Below are 21,257 nucleotides of genomic sequence, written 5' to 3'. Positions count from 1 at the left end.
CTTCCATTATTAATGGAATAAACAACTGTTTCGTCCATTTTTATATTTTAAACCAAAAACTTAGCTCTGATACCATTTTGTGGAAATCAACTAGACCCTAGACCCAAAATCCAAATGAATTAAAACAGAGATGTATATGATTAATTTTTAAGATTTTATCTAAATTTTGTAATTATACTTTTTCAAAACTCACAGTTTTGTACAATCGTTTGTGTAATCCGTTGTGAGAATATCTTTTTCCATTGAATAATTTGCAGTCAGAATCTCGCATAGGGATGGGCCATCTACAGGTGAATATAATAGTTTATTATTTATCCAAATAATTGAATGTTGGCACTTGAATTGAGAGAACTATCAAACTTGAGTCAGACGATGGAAAGTCCAGCATCATTATTCAGCAGCTGTATGTTCTAATATATAAACCAAGTGCAAACTTTGGATACTTTGGATACTTCCCACTTAGATCCACGACACAATGGGCAAAATCTCGCCCACCAGCCCGGCCCAATCTGGTACACGTTGGCCTTATAAATTTGAAGGTTGATTTGCATCTAGCACGCATCCAATACAAACATACAATAAGGGAATCATGGAATGCTGCATGCATTTATTTATATTTGATTAGCTGACAGGTACGCAGAGGCAGCATGAATCAATTAGATAAAGTGCTAATTAAGACAGAGAAAGATCCTTCGATGCTGTACAAGAGAGCTGGCACAACGAATGACGTCAAGAAAAGTGCTTTCCTCACAAGGAATGCAGAGCTTCGATTCATTGGAAAAATCATATACATCCCGAGCTTGATCAAGAAGTGCTTTGAAAAGTGGGTGTTTGAGCAAAGTGATTTTGATTACAAAGCGCTTGTAATGCTCGCCAACGTACACAACTAAATGACCCTTTGGCACATCTCTAGGAATTGACGGGCTCTCTGATTGATCTCTCTCCACGGAAGGCCACAAAGCTGCCCATTGATAACAATTCTCACAAGCTATTTTACTCCCCATCTTCCTCCACTTGTTAAGCCATGACTTCAGAAATTTCCTCTTTGCCATCTTCATATAATTCTTGTATAATTTCAAAAATATATAGAGAAAGAGAAAGAGAACAATTCTTTTGAGCGAAGAAGAATGAAGAGCTAGTGGTGCTAATGAAAGTGGAAAAGCAGTAGAGCTTTATATAGGCATAAGCCACAATTTTGGAGCTAAGGGTTGACACGACAGGTAGCTAGAAAGCTAGGTAAGTGATGAGCTTTTTTTTTTTTTAATGTAAAAGTAGTGTGTCTATATACTTATATATAAAGGGAAAAACTATATATAAAAAGCAAATAATACAGTAAACATCAGGGTTAAACATATGGTTAGCTCATACACAAGTGACACAATTTTGCGTATAGTGAATAATGTTGAAGTTGTGGATTAATAAGGTAAATCTATGTAGCAGTATCACTCATCATAAAATGAGCAATATCGTTCATTAATTCGTTATTCACTAGAGAAAGACTATATATATGCGCTTAATTTTCTTTTATGTACGGTTTAATAGAGTCGGTATGACTTTATAGTGCATTGAAAAATGACTTTATTAAACTGAAATGTTTAACTTTGTGTCCGTATTTTAAAAAATGAAAGTGTCTGTACCCGAGAATGATTACACAAGCTATAACTCCAACTAGGGACTATATATACATTTTTATTTAATAAAATATTATGATAGGGATCTCCACATTTGAGTTTCAACTTATATGTACATTTTTATTTAATAAAATATTATACTAGGGATCTCTATATTTAAGTCGCAACCTATATGGGAGATTGTCAACTTTCTCCTACTGAAATCAATATACCACTTGTCTTTCTATTATTTTCGTAATATTCAGTAATCCCGTTGGTATCATCATTTTACAATATTATCTTCATTTTCAGAGTCACTTTTATTGATATTTATTATAAATTAAATAAATTATATAAATTAAATTACAATATAAAATTTAAATATTAAAGTTAAGAAATTAGGTTTCGGTGTGAATAACAAATTACTAATAAGATATTTTTGTACTTTTTTAAATATTTTTTCTTGCACTAAATATATATCATATATTCCAAAGATCAAACATCAAGCAAATGACGTACTTATCTCTCCTTTTCTTTAATTTTTTTTTGTGCCAAAGAGATTATTGGATATTATGAAAACACCGGAGGAAATTGACAATCTCTCCAAGTTATATCGTTACTTATCTATAACTGCAACATCATGTTAAACATTAGTAATTAAATTAATGTGGTGCTGCCGCGTCAATTTTGATTGAACTTAGGATTCAAATACTGGGAACACTAATATTATTCTTGCTATTAATTATTTGAACCCTTAACCTCTTGCTTTCATGAGAAGGGACCAACCAACTTAGAATATCAATTGGAAATCATGTACATTTCATTTAATTAATTTTTTTCTAAAATTTTCAATTTTATACATAAATTGAAGAAAAAGTTTCTCTCCGGCCTAGTCCATTTTTTTTTTGTTTCATTTGTGACTACAGCCCCAAATAAAAACTTGTACAAACTAACATGAGATAATATGATTAGTGTAATGAAAATATAAAGTAATAAAGATAAATAATGTGGGATAGATCATATTATTTCAACTAATTTTATTACACCATATTAATTTATATAAAAATAATTGTACAAGAGTATGTGTTTGTGGCCTTATATATGTGTGTGTACATCATATTAAAATTAGGGACAAATGAAAAGACAAAAAAATATAAACTCAAACGCAATGTACTTTGTCCTATAATATATTAAAATCAATACTTTTTAAAATTTTTTTTTTTTAACTTATCTCTAATTTTAACGTGTTTAAGGATCTTGATTGAAAAGTGTGTGTGTATATGAATTATTAAATATCATGAAAGTTGCAGCTGCGGCTTTTTGGCCGTGCTGTACGTACCATTTTCTACTTTATGATAGTATTGCATATTGATACGAAATTGTACGATCATTCATCTCATGGCTTTATTTAAAATTATTAATACAATTATGTGATATCATAGAACAAAAAGTCACATAAGAAAGCAAGCTCTGTGTATTTCTCTTGAGCGAAGGATGGTGCTCGATCAATGATCTTTCGTAGTTCTCGAAGTTAAGACCCCACAAATTGAGTATGGAAAAAAGATAAGATATGAGAGAAAGAGGCATGGGGATAAGCTTCTTGGGCAAAGTGCGATCGCACTTACTCGTACAATCTACTTGTGGATATTGTTAAATATACCTCAGTTTGCTGCTGCTATAAAGATATGTATAGTACTTTCAATTTACTTTTCTCCAACTCAAAACTCATGTAAAATCTTATACTATTCGCACTAACAACAATACATTTTAAGCAACTACTTTTTTTTTTTTTTTTTCAGATACCTTCTCACCTAATTTTTAAGATCGAAGATTTGGGTGATTTGATATGTATAGTAAAGGTTAATATTAAAAAAAAAATGTTCGAAAGTAAATCTGACCATGTATATTATGAACTTTGATCTTCATTCAATTATTTGGAAGCATATTCCATATGTTTTAAACTCAAATATTCGAATTGTGTCCCCATAATACATTTTGCAAAAAGATGATAAGGAAATTGAAGACTGACAATTAAGTATTGCCAGAAATAACCGTACGCTCGATCGAGATGATCATGTTAATTGATTATTTTATAATTAACAAGATAAAGCTATGCCAGATTTATTATTATTCGTATTTGTATTCTACCAAATCTTTCTATCTAAATATTATTGCTTTTCTATAAAAGACAAACATCCACACGAGATCATTCCACAAATTAAAGCAATGATATACATATACTCGAAAATGGGTTTAAGTTGCCACTAATCAAGGGAGATAGGAATAGAGTTGAGGTGCATAATCTGCCGACTATGCAATTAAGTATGGTTTGATGCTGACTTGCTCGGCTATCACATTTAGTGAATGATATAAGCAATGAGTTAAGCAATCACTTTCATATAATCCTCAGTATCTTTGTTGTTAGATTGCTTTTGAATTTCGATACGTTTCCTTTTTCTCACTGCTGGGTCACATTTCATACAAAATTATTTGCCTCGGAATCATGATTTTTAGGATTCAAAGTTTATTATCAACCCATAAACTTTACTGTACTCTTCCTGCAGATATTGATTCCGGATAAGTTTTTGCGTTTCTCTGAATTTCTGTCTCACCATGCATGCAGGCAATGGGCTATGTACGCCTATATATATGCACTGCAAAACGATATAGAGAAATATCTTCAGCTGCTAAAAAGAGGAAGATTAAGGATGGAAGTCATGCACATTTTGAATCTTGCAGGGACCGTTCAGAGTTTCAAACCTTAGATCTTTGAAACATTCCATAAATATTTTATTTAATATTTGCAAGTCCAGTGTCTTAATTAGAAAGGGTTTTGTCTTAGGTTCCATGAAATTCCTTGTACTAACAGTAACTGAGGCTTATGATAAGTGTTCGGGTGCATTGTGATCATTTCATTTGGTAGCATAAGCCGTCTCTAGATATTCGAAATTTTATTTCTCTTGATGCAAATGGTTTTCCAAAGTACCGTTTTAGTTAGCTTCTCTGCTAGTTCTTTTTGCTGTCCTACTATTTCTTTATTAGGATTTTTTTGTTCTAGTGCTGTGCATATCTCTTAAGAGGCTCATTAAATCCACCCAGGCTGTAATTCATTTAACTTCGATAAATGGCTGGCATATGGCATATGACATGCAGTCAGATTTTATTCACAAAATCTAGGTAGTTTTCAGTTTTTCCTCTAAACAGAAGACATGCAGTCCCAGCTTCTGCTCCAGTGTCATGAAGTTTGATTGAGTTAATGCAAGAAAGAAATTTAATAAAGTTGACAGTGAATTAGTGGGGATGTGTTTTAGTTCCTTTTACTTTTTGAGCGATATATGTGCGTTCAATATATTATATATGTTGATGTTACTGCTCAGAAGAGATTAGAGTTTTGAAAGAAGCCAGCAGAGATTCATCCCCTGAGGACAATGTGTGCTGTACTGGCTTTGAATGCAGAAAAAGAGAGAACTCAAAGGTACACATCTCACGAGTAAAATTGCCATCAGTTTTGCAGACAGGAAGAGTTAATATTCTGGACTATTTCGGTTTGGAAAATTGTGATAGGTTCATTTGCATCTCCCTTTCTTACTGTGAACATTGCATTAAAGCCACATATTAAGGTTGGTACATTGAGTATCGATAAATCAAGTTAGATTCACTGCTGAGTTAGATCTTTTTATTAACTTTTTTTAAAATATAATTGATAATTATATGATAAGAATATAAAATTAATTAAATTTTAATCCTATATTACTTTACATTATACATATGACATAAGATTATAAAGAGTTGAGAGATCAATTCAATACTGAATTTAAATCCTTGATAAACATATGAATTTAGAGGAAAAATGAAAATCTTAGGGAACTTCGTGAAGCCAGCTCCAAAAGGGTACATATCATCATTATGAGAGTGCGGCCGGCCAAACATAATTTACTAAACCAAATTAGTGACATCATTGTATGTCTTCAAGCATTATAATTGAATGTACTTCATGATGATATGATTCAGTTTCGGTTGACCAAAATCAATATAATTGTCAAATACCACAAATAGGCAAAAAGCTGCCAAGTAAAAAGGGTGTTAGAATAATAATACCAGCTCAAAAATTTATTTCCGCAAATAATATTAAAATACTTATCTTCATTAAAATTTGGCGAAACAAGTCTCTTATTCGCCTTGAATCCACACTCTCAACATATGACTTTCAAAACAGCAACCTTGATCAAAACAAAGAAATGATTTAAATTTACTAAAAACAATGAAATAATTTAAATTTTTTTATCAAAACTAGTATAAGATAAAATTATCTTAACCTTCAGTCTATAATTGCAATCGGTAATAGTAATACCTACCAGAGCTTTAATGATAGCTTTCAAGATTGGAAGCTATATGTTGATTGTCATATCAGAAGAGTCTATTGATGTAAACAATAAAAATTAAAAATTAAAAAAAAAAAGGTTATAGGGTGGGATTGGTGAGAATTTAGAGAGGAGAAATGGGGGGCACATGAGGTCGGGCCACAAACAAACCATACGGTGAGAGTGAGAGGGCCTGCAGATGAAAGCTCACGGATTTGAGCGTGTTGACAATTGAGAGACAAAGCCAACAGCTAAGTTTGGTGGCACCTCAAATTAAGCACAGCACAATATAATGCATATGCATTCATCATGTTCATGCGCTGCTGAGCTCACCGGCCACCGTGTGCTCCACAATGAAATGATTTGATGGGACTCTGCATGCACGTGTGTTCTTCAGTTCTCATTAGCTGGATGCTGCTATATTTTGCATTTTTTTAGTATTTGTTTTTTATTTGTATTCTTATTTTATTATTGAACCTCAACCACCTACCATGCATGCTCATTACCTCTTATTAATTTCTTCCCATGCTTCCTCTTTGGAAGCACTAGTTTCGATTTGGCCGTTTAATTTTACTCTTTTGTTTTTTTTTTTCACTTCATTCTCCCCTATTTGTGAAGTCTATAGTCTTGAATACAACAACACAAATATCTACATTGTCCTCTTATGAGATTTACCGCATTTCCAGTTGGAGAGAAAGCATGCACGTAATGTTAAAAACCTCTCCTGCTGTCCGTATTAAGTTAAATAGACTGTTTGTTGACTTTGTGATTGACTAAAATACCCTTGAACCAATTAGATAATAGTTGACAAATATATGCTGGGTGTTAAGTCTTTGGAAAAAATGGGCACCAAAGTGCATTAACACAAGGAAATGTCAAATTACCCTTACAAATCAATTTATCTATATTGTTAGCCGCTATAAAATGTTGATTTTGATAATAACAAACCACATGTTTTGAATAAACAAAAATTTACACATAGTATTTTTAATAACAAGAGAATGATTTTATAAAATTAGTTGTTTTTCAAGATGTGGACTAAAATGAAAGAGTTTTGCCATCTTTGATTTTAATAAGTATTGTTTTGAATTTTAAATTTGGATCTATTTGCAAATATTTAAAATGTTTTAGACCATACTATAATTTTCACATATTTTGGGTCATATCATAATTTCATAAAGTTTGGGAATAACAAACATTATTTAAAAATTCTGAAATTGGATCTTTTTGAAAATTTTATGACGTTTTAGGTCATAATATAATTGTATAAAGTTTTAGGTTAAAACCATAATTTTAGAAAAATAGCTATTTCACTATAGCAAAGCAGCTAATCAGATTTGACAAGTGGCAAGCTGGATTATGGGCAGAACCTCTCTGAATTGAAAGCGGCTAACCAGATTCCGAAAGCAGCAAACATGATTCACAAAGCAGCAAGCCGGTTATAACCAGAAAAGTCTATAACGACTAATTTTTTAGATCAAACTATAAAAACTCAAATCCAATTCATTTTTAAGTCCTATAGCAAGCAAAGACAAAAAGCACACAACATATATTGAGCTTCCATTTCGCAAATCATTATACATTGAATCATCATCGAGTTATAATTTGTATATCCACTCTTTAAGAGAGATTTTGTTGTAATCTTCATTTCCTCATCAAATTTGTGAGTGTATAAGTGTGAGAAATACTTGTGTGAAGAGATTGGGAGATAATCTCTTGATTGTAAAGGACCATTGACACCTTGAAAGTCAATTGTAAGCATTTAAAGTATTGGAAGGCTTGGATAGTGAAATCACAAAGCTTAGTGCGCTTAGAGGCGTGGATGTACGCGGGGATTGCCGAACCACATAAAAACTCTTGTATTTGTTTTCTCTTCCCTTACTCATTTATTATTGTGCTTTATTAAATTTATTGTTTTCGAATTTATTAAGGCATTAGATTGAATTGTTGTGTGGTTTGCTTAATTTAAGTTTTGAAAATCCTAATTCACCCCCCCTTTTGAGTTGCATAACTTGTATTTCATATATATGTTAATTCACAACGTCAAATTGAATTTTAAAAAAAAATGTATACCACAAATTTTATAGTTGAATCCAATGGCTATATAGGTGGTTGTGTTACCTATATAATCCAAAGGCTATCTACACACTAATGAAATTTTGAAAAACTCTAAATCGAGACCATGAAGTTAGACAGTTACTTGTGTTGCTTTGATAGTCTGAGCATTTGCATTATCTTGGGTACTGATGGATGAACTTTGAGCTCTAACTTTCTACTCTAAACTTTGACCCATAATGTAATTTAGTGCCTAATCCCTGAGTTTGAACATACATGGTGCCTGATCTTTGAGCTTGATATTTTTGGTGCCTGATCTCTAACTTCGAACATTCTTAGTGTCTGATCCTTGAGACTGAACAATTTTGTTCCTTGAACTTTCATTCTTAGTGCCTAAACATTTACCTATATAGAACTTAGTGCCTGAGCTCCGACCCTCATTCATTAATGTTGCTAAATCTGTGAAGTGATTATTTATTAAAAAGAAATCAATATAAAGCAAGTATGCAACCTATGTTGATCAGAAGACAATTTTCTTCACTGATTTGGATCTCTTAGAAGTGTTACTACTAGAAAAATAGGTTTTACTGACACCAATTTAATGTCGATAATTACTTTTACTAACACTTGTTAATTGTATTAGTAATTCTCAAGTTAGAACATACTGACACTAATTTTTAGTGTTAGTGATTCTTGTGTCAGTAATTTGTTTCACTATAGCATCACCAAAATAGTGACACTATGGTGTTAGTATTTGATGACACTATTTTGTGTCAGTAATTCGTGTCACTATAGTATCACCAAAATAATGATATTTTGGTGTTAGTATTTGATGATACTATTTTTGTTTCAGTAATTTGTGTCGCTATGGTATCACCAAAATAATGACACGATAGTGTTAGTATTTAATGATATTATTTATATGCCAGTGATTTATATCATTTTAAATAGCTATGGTATCACCAAAATAATGACACGATAGTGTTAGTATTTAATGATATTATTTATATGCTAGTGATTTATATCATTTTAAATATTTAGTATCAATATTTAGTGATGTTATATTACTTTTGATTACTAGTATATTTTCATTTCAATTATATTTTTTCTATTTGTTTTACAATTAAATAAAAACTCAGTATTTTAAATATACAGAATCTCGCAACACAATTCACATAATAAATATCTCAAATACATCACTTAAATTAACATAATTTAACTACACCACTGTTTGGGGAAAAAAACATAAATACTAAATTAAGTTTTCAACAAATTCTAAACAACAAAGTATTGAATTAAGTTTCAACAAATATTAACTAACAAGAATAAGCACAAGAATGTCACTGAATATTCATACGTGGCTTCAATTGTTTCCCACCTACAAGTACATAAAATCAATTTGTACACCACAAAAAATAATTTGTGGATATTTGGAAGCAAAATTAATAATCATAAACTATTCATATATTACCTCATAATTGTAGGTTGTAATTAACTTGGCAACATATGTAGCACATTGATCACGAAGTCGCGAGAGCTCTTTCATGGTGTAGTCATCAATTCCTTTGAACTTTAATTTCAAAACAACAACTTATTCACCAAAAATCAAATTATAAACTATGCCTATTCACATAATATCTCCAACAATATGTCGTATACCCATTATTATAAGTACTTTTACTTACAGCATATATAAAATACATACAATATATGATAAAAACATAACAATCAAGAAACACACATTAGGTCTAAGGTTCAAGGTTCTTTTGAAGTGATTCATTTCACAATACATTAAAACAATATGATGCAATATTCTAAAACTTGTTTTCATTACTTACATTATTTTTAAGAATGTTCACATTTGTAACAATATCTTGAATGTATTTCATCACATAGTACCCACATTCAAAGCTGCTAGGTTTGTCTTGTTTTTACCTTGATGGAGACCCACTGAACATTGGCCTTTGTATTAGACTTTAAAGATTGATGTATTCTAATCCCACTACAAAGAAGACATAACAAATTTTAGCAAATAATTAACATAAAAATAAAATAAAAGAACACGATCAAAGATGCTAATAAGAAACTTAACTGATACTCTAAGAAATCAGCAACTTCGGTCGGATACTCTATGGATAATCGATTACAAATCATTCAAGTTCTATCCATTTCAAATATTTTTACCTGTTCATATATTATAGAGTATCAATTTAATTTAATAAAATTGCATGTTTAATAATTTCAAATGTTTAAAGTTATTATCATTATAGCTTCAATAATAAATTCGTAATTTGGGAAAATCACTTACAACTCCTATAAGTCAATGCATTACCATCAAGTACAATAATTTTTCCTGTACATTTAAATTAATTTGAAAACATTAATAGCAACATATTTTTGCTTGTGAATATTTCATGGCATGCTTATCTAATGAAAAACTTATAAATTAACAATAACGCATGTTTTTAATTTGAAAACATTCCACTTACATGTAATCCTGATCAATCCTAAATCCTTGGAATGTCCTCTAGTTGATCAACAACCGATACTCCACCTATAAATTAGAGAGACATTTATAAGAAACTAATGCTCCATATACATTTATGAAAGAGTCATACCTGTCATTGATGGCGGCAATTCGATTATACCTATACATATACATATATATACATGTATATACATATATATGTATACACAAACACACACACACACATACATAAATACACACACACACACACACAGAGAGAAATATTCCAATCTAGAATTTTAAAGTGTAGGAATGTCTGGGAAAACACATAAACCGTGTGGTTTAAGCGCTTTAAGTTTTAGGACTTTGAAAACCGACAGTTTTAAAGTTTTACTGGACGTTTCCCGCACTTTATGTCATAGACCAGAAAACTACTATATATATATATTCTTATTTTTAGAGTATTGTATTTTTTCATGTGAGATAATATAATGATTAGCCATGGTCCCTAATAATGATAAGCATTAAGCACTGTAAGTTGTGGCCCATATTTCTATATGTGTGTGTGTATACATATATATAGTAATATCCGCCTTGCTGGTATATGCATCTCAAGCATAAAAAACTTTCAAGAGATTGAAAGAATTAAAGAAACAAAAAAAAAAATAGAAATACTAAATCAATTGTACATATCATATTCCTATGTAGGAGAATAATTAGCTAATTAATTAATTAACACTACATTAAAGCAATCAAGAATAAATCTTACACACACACACACATATACATATATATGTCGGCTTTTTTTTGTTTTTAGCATTCTTCCAACGAATACTAAAGCTTATCATTTTGGGATATGTGGGCTATTGTTTTTTTTTTCTTCCACACTCTGACATCATCATAGACAAAATATTGTTTGTATCAAAATCTACAATTTTTAGTTTCCTAGGTGATTGTTGCATGTGAGTCTTTATGGTCTTCATTTACAAATCTCAATAGTCAAAGCACATAAAAATGGAAAAAACAAAGATTGTCCAGCTTTTTTTTAGGTGAGGTGAGCACATTTAAAAATAATGATAAAAGCTGCAGTGAAAAAAATAAAAAATTAAACACAAGAAATGGATTATGGAAGACATTAAAGGATAGAGGGGCCATTACCGTGAAGAAGAGCAGATGAGCTATCAGTGACAGTATAAATTAATAAGTCACGCTAGTGGATTTGCAACTTAATTTGGTGCTTGGTGGATGACAGCAACAAAAGAGTCCAGATCTTGGTGAAGAGAGATTATGACAGTGGCTAGTCGAAAACAATGACAGCAGTGATGGGAGAGGATTTTGGTGTGTCAGTGGTGTGGTGGATCTAGGTATTTTGTAAGTTCTGTTTTCTATGTTTTAATTCACAATATTATGAATGGAGGGAAAGAGATGTGAGATGGTATTTGTGTCTTTTCTTTTTTAATTTTTAACATAATATTTGTGTCTTAGTGGTTTGCGAACCAAACATACGCATTTAAAATTTTTGAAGTCATAGGTTCAAGTTGGAAGATTTACAAGTTCTCATATTTGTTTTTTAACCTTTAATGCTTTAGTGTCAATGATTTCTGATGTTCAATTTATTGACACACTAGTATCATTACTTTATGATACTTATTTGTTAAATGCGGAAAATAGTACAAATGTACGTAATTACTAACACTTTTTACAAAGTGTCAATGATTGTAGCGTCAGTAAATGTTATTTTTGTAGTAATGAAAGGTCCTAACCTTATTTCCCTCATCACAATTGGAGCATCTAAAACTTGAACTCCTTTAGAAATACTTTCCCTCAATAGTCTCTCTCATTCTCTTGATATACAGTTTACCAGCATTTCTTACAAAAATAGGTGGTTGCATACATGGGCAAGTGAAGACTACTTGCTTTCATTAGGCACTAGATAATACTGATGCTTTTAGGTACTCTTGAACACTTAATTCTTCAGTAGAGGATTGCACATAGTCATTGACATTGTATTTCATGGCATTAATGCAACACAATGCATATGGACATGGCAACCTAGAAACATCTAATTTCCACATTCACAATGCTTATTTTTCAAATCAACAAGATTCCTCTTGGTGGCATTCTCATATTGACTTAAAGAGTTTTACAAGCCTTGATTTTGATGATTAAAAAATAATATGGTAAGGATAATATGAGAAAGATACTTTTAAATCTCATTAGTTTTTAAAAGTCAAAAGTCATTCATGTAAGATCAAGTTCAAAAAGACTTAAGGACATACTCATCAGGTCAAGAATCAAATGTGAAAAATGCTATCATTTTCATGAATCTTGTGAAGCTAGTTTGTCGGATTTATACATGGTTAAGCATTTAAAAGCTCAAATTTATAATGATCATGACATTCAAATCTATCTTTGTTTCATAAGTTATGTTATACTTGAAGAAAAATGGAAGCTAAATGTTTTATCAAAATGAATTGCTTCTATGTATATGGATTGATTTGAGAAAAATCTTGAAAAGTTTTAATTTATAAAAAAATATAGAGAATTTCTGTTATGTTAATGCTATTTCTAAAAATCTATAAAGAACCTATTTGATAATGTTTCAAAAATTTTAGACACTTTCGTAATTATAGAAAAGTTTGCGAATGTAGACCAAAATACAAAACTTTGAAAGTTGGGATAAGCTAAAGTGGTGGAGTGGTTTAGCTAAAATTGATGAATCAATTGTTATTATTAAGTTGTCCCATGAATAACCGACTAACCGGTTTACCCAAAGTGACATACCAGTTTGTTTGAAATCCTTCAATAGTAATTGGACACATTAGCTCTACAATGAACCTTTTTTATTAAAGCAGCAAATCGGTTTTGTAGAATGTTTATTTTATATCTCTAATGGCTAGCTTTTGTATCTACAAATGTAAATCCAATTCCAAATCATTTGCTAAGATTGATCTGAGCTAAAACTTGATGTTTTAAAACACTTTTGAGTTGTCACTTGCTTGTCCATATAAATCCATGCATACTTGAGCTATCACTTGCTTATATACTATTGTGAGGAGCATGTTCTTCGAAAACTTTATTTTAATCTTTCAATTGAGTGATAGTAACTATAAGAAACACTTGGTTCAAGAGGTGCGGGATGTACGTCACAAATTTATAAAGGTATGTTGATATTTTTGAAGTCAATTGTACTTATTTTAGAACATTAGGATATAAGGCTTAGTGTTAATGGAATTCTCAAGCTTGAATTGCCTATTGGCATGGACATAAGCATGTTTGATGAACCATAGAAAAATATTGTATTTGTTTTCTTTGCCCTTACCCCTTTAATTCACTTATTGTGTTTGTTTTTAGATTATGGCAATAGATGTAGTGGATTAGGGTTCTTATTGTTGGACAAATTTTTGAAACTTAATTTACACCCGTCTTTGGTTATTTAGTTAGATTTTCACTCTATAACCTCAAATGTATCATTGTGTTCAAAGAAAAGACCTAGATTGTTCCATCCCTTCAACTATTCTCCTTCTAACCAGTGGAGGCAACTCATCTTGCCATGCAATAGCCTACTCATACCTTTTATCGATCAGTACCCTAACCTTTCATTTTATTTCTTCAAGCATCCTCACTATTGGCATTTCTTTGAAGTTATTGATCTCGTTGCTAAAGGATTTTGTCAATATAAGAGCACTTAGTGTGAGTATAGAACAAATGTTTGGCCCAATTTACAAAGGAATTTGCATCAGCCAATAATATGCTACATGACTAATAATATATAGCTTTGATATGTGATTTTTGAACTCAAGTGACATAGAGCTTTTACATGCTCCTAAAATGAGATCTTCACAACAAACATGGTACTTCTCCCTAAAGTTCATATAAATATGCCTACAACAGTATCTCTCTAATGAAGTAGGAAAGACAATTTCCAATACAATCGAAATACCCTTTTGTGTTTTGTCCATCATTAATAAAATATAAACCATCACCCCTACTACATCTTATCTACTCATATAATTTCTCAAAGAAGTGAACCCATAACTTTGCATTTTCACTTTCAATAATACACATAGCAAGTGGATATATTCTATAATTGGCATTAGTGTTAACAACAATCAATAATACACCTTTATAAAGACTCTTAAGATGATAACCATCTATTCTTACAAATGTTTTACATCCCTCAAAGAATCCTCTTCTATTAACATTAAAAAGTACCCAACAAAAAAGAAATTCTAAATTTTATGTGTCGATCACCACCTAGTCAATCCCTCTCCATAAAAATAGTTGAAAAAATATTAGAGTCTAAAATTGTATGAATAAACCTACATAGTTTGGAGTAGCTTGCCTTGTGATCTTGACCTAATAACTCTAGTGCTTTATTCTTTGTTATTTTACATGTAATCCCATATTGCTAGAAAAGTTCAACAACTATGATGTCAATACTAACTTAAGTGTTGTGTTTGGCTAGATGAAGGAATGTCATAGCAATCTAAGTTTAATTAACATCATGGTTGTCATTCATTCTTTAATATGTATGCTTAAGACAATAAGTCTTGATTTGGATGTATTTTATGTTCCAGTTAAGACTAGAATATATTCTCCATGTACATCGAGGAGCTACACACCTTATAGTGACCTTTGACTTTTAATACTTGATCATCTCAAGGCTGAATCCATTTTGAATTTTATATGCCTTCACCACTTTCGTGAACTCATTAGTGTTTTTGTATAGGTTACAAGGTCTTAATATGAATTCTGTTCCTATTTCGACTAAACTTAAACCCTTTTTTGAATTTTGCTAATATCTTATAAAGCTTCTCTGATATCTAAATTTGATTTAATTCAGCCCCCCAATCATCTCCAAACTAATAGTCAGCAAGGTCAATATCTCATCCATCAATCGACATAATTTATAGGATCAAATTCACCATCATTGACCTAATCCTAAGCTTTTTCTTCATAATATCCAACTTTTGGTGCATCCACATGTCCGTTTTTAGAATCTTTAAGAACTGGCTGCTCTTTATGAAACTATTGAACAATTTCATGTTCATCTTTAACATCTTCATTCAAATATAAAACAACAAACTCATTTACCTCAGTAAAATAAAACCACTTTAGTTCAATCTCATCAACTAGGTGTATAAAAAATTGCTATTTAGGTGATACAAAGCTTCATTACTGTCTCCAACAATAGTTTTGTTTCCTTGTATAGTTATATTATATGTATAATCCAATTTGGTTGAAACTATATAAAAATCCATCTATAAGACTTTTCCCTTAATTTTTTGAAAGCATCAGAGAGATATGAGTTTCCTTGCAGTACAATACACTAGTTGAAATGCCATCATTTGCGACGACAATACTGGTCACAAAATATAAAATTTTGGTAGCTAAAACTTATCTACGACCAAAAAAAGGTTGTTGCAAACTTGCCACATTATATCTATCGAGGAATCTTTTCCACGACCAATAATAAATTTCGTCGCAAATAATGTTTTTCTACTACAAATATACATCACCGTAGATTAATTTATCTTTTGTTGGTTGATATTTTTTGTGACTACTTAATTGGTCGTTGATAAGTTTTCTACGACCAATAATTATTGGTTGTGGTTTTCATGTTTCTGAGACAAAATTTGGCTATCACAGAATCATGTTTTCTATGATGAGAAATAGTTAGTCGTAGATTAATTGTTTTCAAGGCAAGATAATTCATTCACTTTTGAATCTTTTCTATGGCCATTGACTTTGTGGATGATTCTTTCGATATTTGTTTAATTTATTTTAAGACCAACTATAGTGGTTATAGAAATTTTGTCAAATTAATTTTTTAGTTTATTTTTAATAAATTTTTGGGCAAAATGAAGCAATATATTAAAGAGAATAAATGTAATCAAATATGTTAAATATTGCATAATTAAATTAAAAACATTAATGAAATTTTGAAAAACGTCGGACTAATTAAATAAGTGGAGTAATAAATACATAAATAATTTTGTACCCTATTTCTTTTGTCAAATGACATACAAAGAAGAGTAGTTTGACAATATATGACCAAAATGCAAAAGAAACCTAGGGCCAATGATCATTGACCAACTACTTCCACTTCAGAACACAAAAAAGAAATACCAAATAACTAGAATGAAAGTCATGGATCAAAAGCATGCAAGTCAGGCAATCAATTAAAGGACAGTGAAAAAGAATTTCTCAATACAATCCAAGTACTCTTGTTGCTTATTCACGTGCTCTTGCTGCTTATCAACTATTGCACATGTATCGGTTAATTCAGTTTAGCATTTTTTCAACTCATCACATCTCTTACTCAACTCAGTCAAAGTACTTACTAATTCATTATGCACTCTAACTCTTTTGCTTGACTATCAATGATCCCTCGCATTTCATTTTCTACCTGTGATGATGTTCTAGATCGAAAAGTAAGTAGTATAGGCCTAAATCCAAAACCTCTAAAGTTTTTGCCAACAACAAATTTAACAATTTCTTTAGGTGACAAAAGTGTACCATCTTCTGCGACAAGTTCTTGTTCCATTTCTTTCATCTTTTCCTACATATGAAATTTTCGTCAACCATGTAGTAAAGAAATAAACATGTGCAATATAGATTTCTTAGGTTTTTTTTTAATATTTATAACCAAAACAAAAAAAAATAAAAGCTAGTGTAAAACAATTGAACCACATTATAGGTTATTAAATAAAAATAAAATTTTGCCAGTAAAAGTGTTCGAAGCTTTTATTCTAATTCAATCTTCCTAATTCATTCATAATTTGCATTTAATTTTATCAAATAAGCCTATAATTGAAATTTGAGAACTAATTAGAGTCTATTAAATATCCGATTAGAACTATGTTATTTTCATTTTATCATTCTTTTGATTTTAGAGGAGAATGTTTCCAACATATATGTATTGCAGAGAGAATCATAGCCTATTATACTTACTAGCCATGTTGTGCTTCTGCATTGCTCCAATTGTTCTTGATGCTGAAATGTGTGATAAAAAAGAACTTAGTCTCATTAGGTTGCTCTCCAATGGCTTTCTTCTAGTTTATTATGCAACAAAATTCGATAAAAAAGATTAAGATAAGTATCTACTCTTTAATAAAGGTAGAATAAAAACATAAATCATTATTCAAGTAACAATCAACATCAAACCACAAATACTAATCTGCAACCGATAGTTTCAAAAGTTAATTTCAGCACACTATAGGCCATCATTAGCATATCATCAAAAAAAAAAAAAAAAGAATTGTCTAAAGATTCAACAACTGATCTCAAGCATTAACACATACATAAATCCTTCTAGAATTCCATAACAATAGCCTACTAATATGGTAACATAAATCAGAAACTAGAAATTTTAAGACCATTCAAATTAGAGTGTAAATACAATCTTTAACTTACTTTTTTTTTTTAACGATGGCCAATAAATGACAATGATCCACCTCGGTGATTGTACTTGAGTTTTTTGAAATTAGCACCATTTTTTCCTCCTCTTTCCTTCATGTAAGATTTTTGTCTTAAAAAAATCATTTATACCTTCTACAAAAAAAAAATTAATAACAAAAGAAAAGTTACCTTTAACTCCTCACTCTTAAAGCGATTACACAACCAATCACAATCTTGTTGAGAGATATTTCTATATGCATGTCAACATGCTTCAGTTGGTGTTGCTTACTTTTTGAAATGTTTGTGACAATTATATCTATGATCTGAAAATCTCTCAACCATAGAACTATTCATATAGTTGAATATATGTAGTACTGTCATGTCAAATTCAAATTTTATATAAAAAAGACAATAAAACAAGTCTCTCAGCCATTGAGCTATTCACTTATTTAATCCTTAGATAAAAGCTATTGGCTTGTTTAATGGTTATTTATATCAAATAATATCTTTCAAAACAATTTCACTTACTAGCAATCGCTCAAACACAACCTTTTTTTCATTAGGAATCGCACCTAACTCTCATATTGTATTGTAGAAAACAATCTCACAGCAACACCAATCTCTTTAGCAAACCTAGAAGCATGATTACATATGGGTCTCCCTTCTTCTTATGTAAATGATATATGAATCCTTTCTCCAGCTTGTAATAATCGATCTAACCCCACTCCTCAAGACAGGCCACGCCCGTTTCTTTTGGTTGTTAAACCAAGTACATTACAATAATTAAAAAAAAAGATTGTAATTAGATGAAACAAGTTCATCATAACATTTCTACTCATTAAAATAGCAATATCTTCTGGTAGGAAATTAAAAGATGAGTTAGAAAATGGAGGAATAACATTGGCGATGGTGTGATGCCTCCCAGGAGCCATGCAACCTGCTTACACAACAAAATATTAAAATCATATAAATTAAAACATAAAAAACGAAAGAACAAGTTAATTTATGCATATAATTCATTAAAAGTAAAAAATTACTTACTTGAACTTAGCATCACATAACTAATTTTCTAGATCAGTGTCTTCATCATTATTTAAAATTGGTTCATCATCATGATTGTCACTTAATGTTTCATCTTCATCAATGCAATCATCTATGAATTCAGAATCGTCATTCTATATGATACATTCTTGAGAAGGCACAAAATTTGCTCCAAAAATAGTTGGCATTGCATCTTGCCTACTGAATTATTGTGTCTCAAGATTAACATCCTCTACAACAGTATGAATTGGTGTTTTAGTATTGTTTATATCAGCTTCTCCATTCCCTTCTATCTCTAAGACATCCCATATATGTCTATGTTGTGATTTTTCTACCACTTTCCAATGAGATCCAAATTTAAGGTCATTCACATAAAAAAAAACTTGTTGTGCTTGAGTTGCCAAAATAAAAGGATCATTCTTAGAGCATCTCTAAAAAACTCTTCAAATAAGATTTGATTACTTATTTGAAGAGTCACGTCAGCATTTAAGGTTTCAAAAGATATTCCAATTAAGATTTTTCAAATAATAAATAATTATCTCTTTTCAATATTGTAGAGTTGTTTTCTCCCTCTTCAATTTATATTTTATTACTTTTTTATTGGAGAGAGAGGAAGAAGTGTTTTAATTACCATTTATTTTTCTTTGAAAAAATATTTATTTGATTAAAATAACATTAACTTATTCTTATTTGAAGAACATTTTGGAGAATAACATATTTTTTCACTCTCCTTTTTGCCACATAGGGAAGTAAATAAATATTTAAATAATAAAATTAATAGTCTTTTGGGGATGCTCTTATACTATTTATGGGACAAATTTTGCAAGTTAAGCTGAGATCTTTTTGAATTCTTTTTCTCTTAGCATTTGTGTCAAACCACTCACACATAAACAATATCACTTGATTTTGAAACAAATATTTCAACTCAAGCACATCAACTAAAACACCATAAAATTCTACTTCTTTATTCTCATGTTCACTAACCACAACAATGCCATTATTTTAAGTTGTCAATCGATTATCATGGTCAAAGGTGTGATACCGAACTCCATTAATGTCACAGCCTGAGTATGACCTAGCATGGAGATCAGGTCCACATGCGCTAGGGCATACAATTCATTAGTAGCCGCAACTGACCTTTCATGACGCAATGGCATCATCTACTGGCAAAAGAAGACAAATATATATATAAACTACTTTAAATTTTATAATCTATTTAACTTAGGCATGCTCGCACGCTCTTTAAACCACCTAGGAAAGTGCTTTTGTTGCCTTTGTAATAAATTAACATTACTTTCCATCTTCAACTGGTTAATGTGTTCACTGCATGTACTTATTAAATAAGAGTCAAAGCTACTAAAAATGATAATTTCTTAGAAATAAATAAGCAATATACCAAATATTGCTTCATGTTTTGTTGAGATAGTTCAACAAATCTTTTTCCCCCAAATGGGTAAGTCGTTTGAGCAAAAACTGATAGTTTATTACTATTTTGCCCCTTTTGAGTTTCATCATTTTAATATGCCCATCATGATTAAACTTTGTTTCAATATCACGAAGATACATTGAGCAGAATGTCATAGATTCATTTACAATATAAACCTCAGCTCTTGAACCTTTTGGATAAACTTTATTTTTCACAAAATTCTTCAAAAAAACCCAAAAATCTATAGTAATAATAATAATAATAATAATAAGAACTATTGATAAATATGTGTATCAAAAAAGTAAATACTTAGTAATCACATAAACTTATTACCTTTCAATAGGGTACATCCAACTGCAACCTACCGGGCCAACAATTTTGGAATGAACTATCATATCAAAAAATGCTAAGGGGAAGATCCTTTCAAGCTTATAGAGAATTAAAAAAAAAATCCCTTTTTCTAGTTTGTCCAAATTTAAAACTTTTAAGGTCTTTGTACATAAATCTCGAAAAAATTTACACAATTCTACCAAGGCAGTACATACATCATTTGGCAGAAATGCAAGTATACCTATTAGAATAAGTCACTGTAATAAAACATGACAGTCATGACTTTTTAAGCCAGATAATTTACCATCATTTATATTAACACATCTGCTGATATTTTATGCGTAGCCTTCAGGTAATTTCACCGACTTCATAAACTTATAAAATCGTTTTCTCTCCCCACTTGTCAAATATAACATGCTGGAGGTTTAATATATTTATTCCCTCTAAGCTGCAAGTGTAATTTCTTTCGAATATCTAGGATTTCCAAATCTAAACAGACTTTATATGTGTCTTTTGTCTTTTCCTCTATATTTAATAAAGTACCCAAAATGCTATCACTTATA

General features: G+C 30.5%; 1 protein-coding gene across 1 annotated transcript; it reads right to left on the bottom strand.

Annotated features, from left to right (window-relative positions):
• Positions 1–668: 668 nt before the first annotated feature.
• Positions 669–1,058, bottom strand: LOC18039945 (indole-3-acetic acid-induced protein ARG7). The gene has a single exon (XM_006428686.2). The coding sequence runs from the start codon at positions 1,056–1,058 to the stop codon at positions 669–671; it is 390 nt and encodes a 129-aa protein (XP_006428749.2).
• Positions 1,059–21,257: the final 20,199 nt, after the last annotated feature.

Source organism: Citrus clementina, unplaced genomic scaffold, assembly GCF_000493195.1.
Source record: "Citrus clementina cultivar Clemenules unplaced genomic scaffold, Citrus_clementina_v1.0 scaffold_6, whole genome shotgun sequence".
NCBI classification, from domain to species: domain Eukaryota; kingdom Viridiplantae; phylum Streptophyta; class Magnoliopsida; order Sapindales; family Rutaceae; genus Citrus; species Citrus x clementina.
This window is presented reverse-complemented; position numbering and strand designations above follow the sequence as displayed.

Bases quoted from the DNA above. Each gene is read 5' to 3' on its own strand.
- LOC18039945 (XM_006428686.2), bottom strand. From the start codon at position 1,058: ATGAAGATGGCAAAGAGGAAATTTCTGAAGTCATGGCTTAACAAGTGG.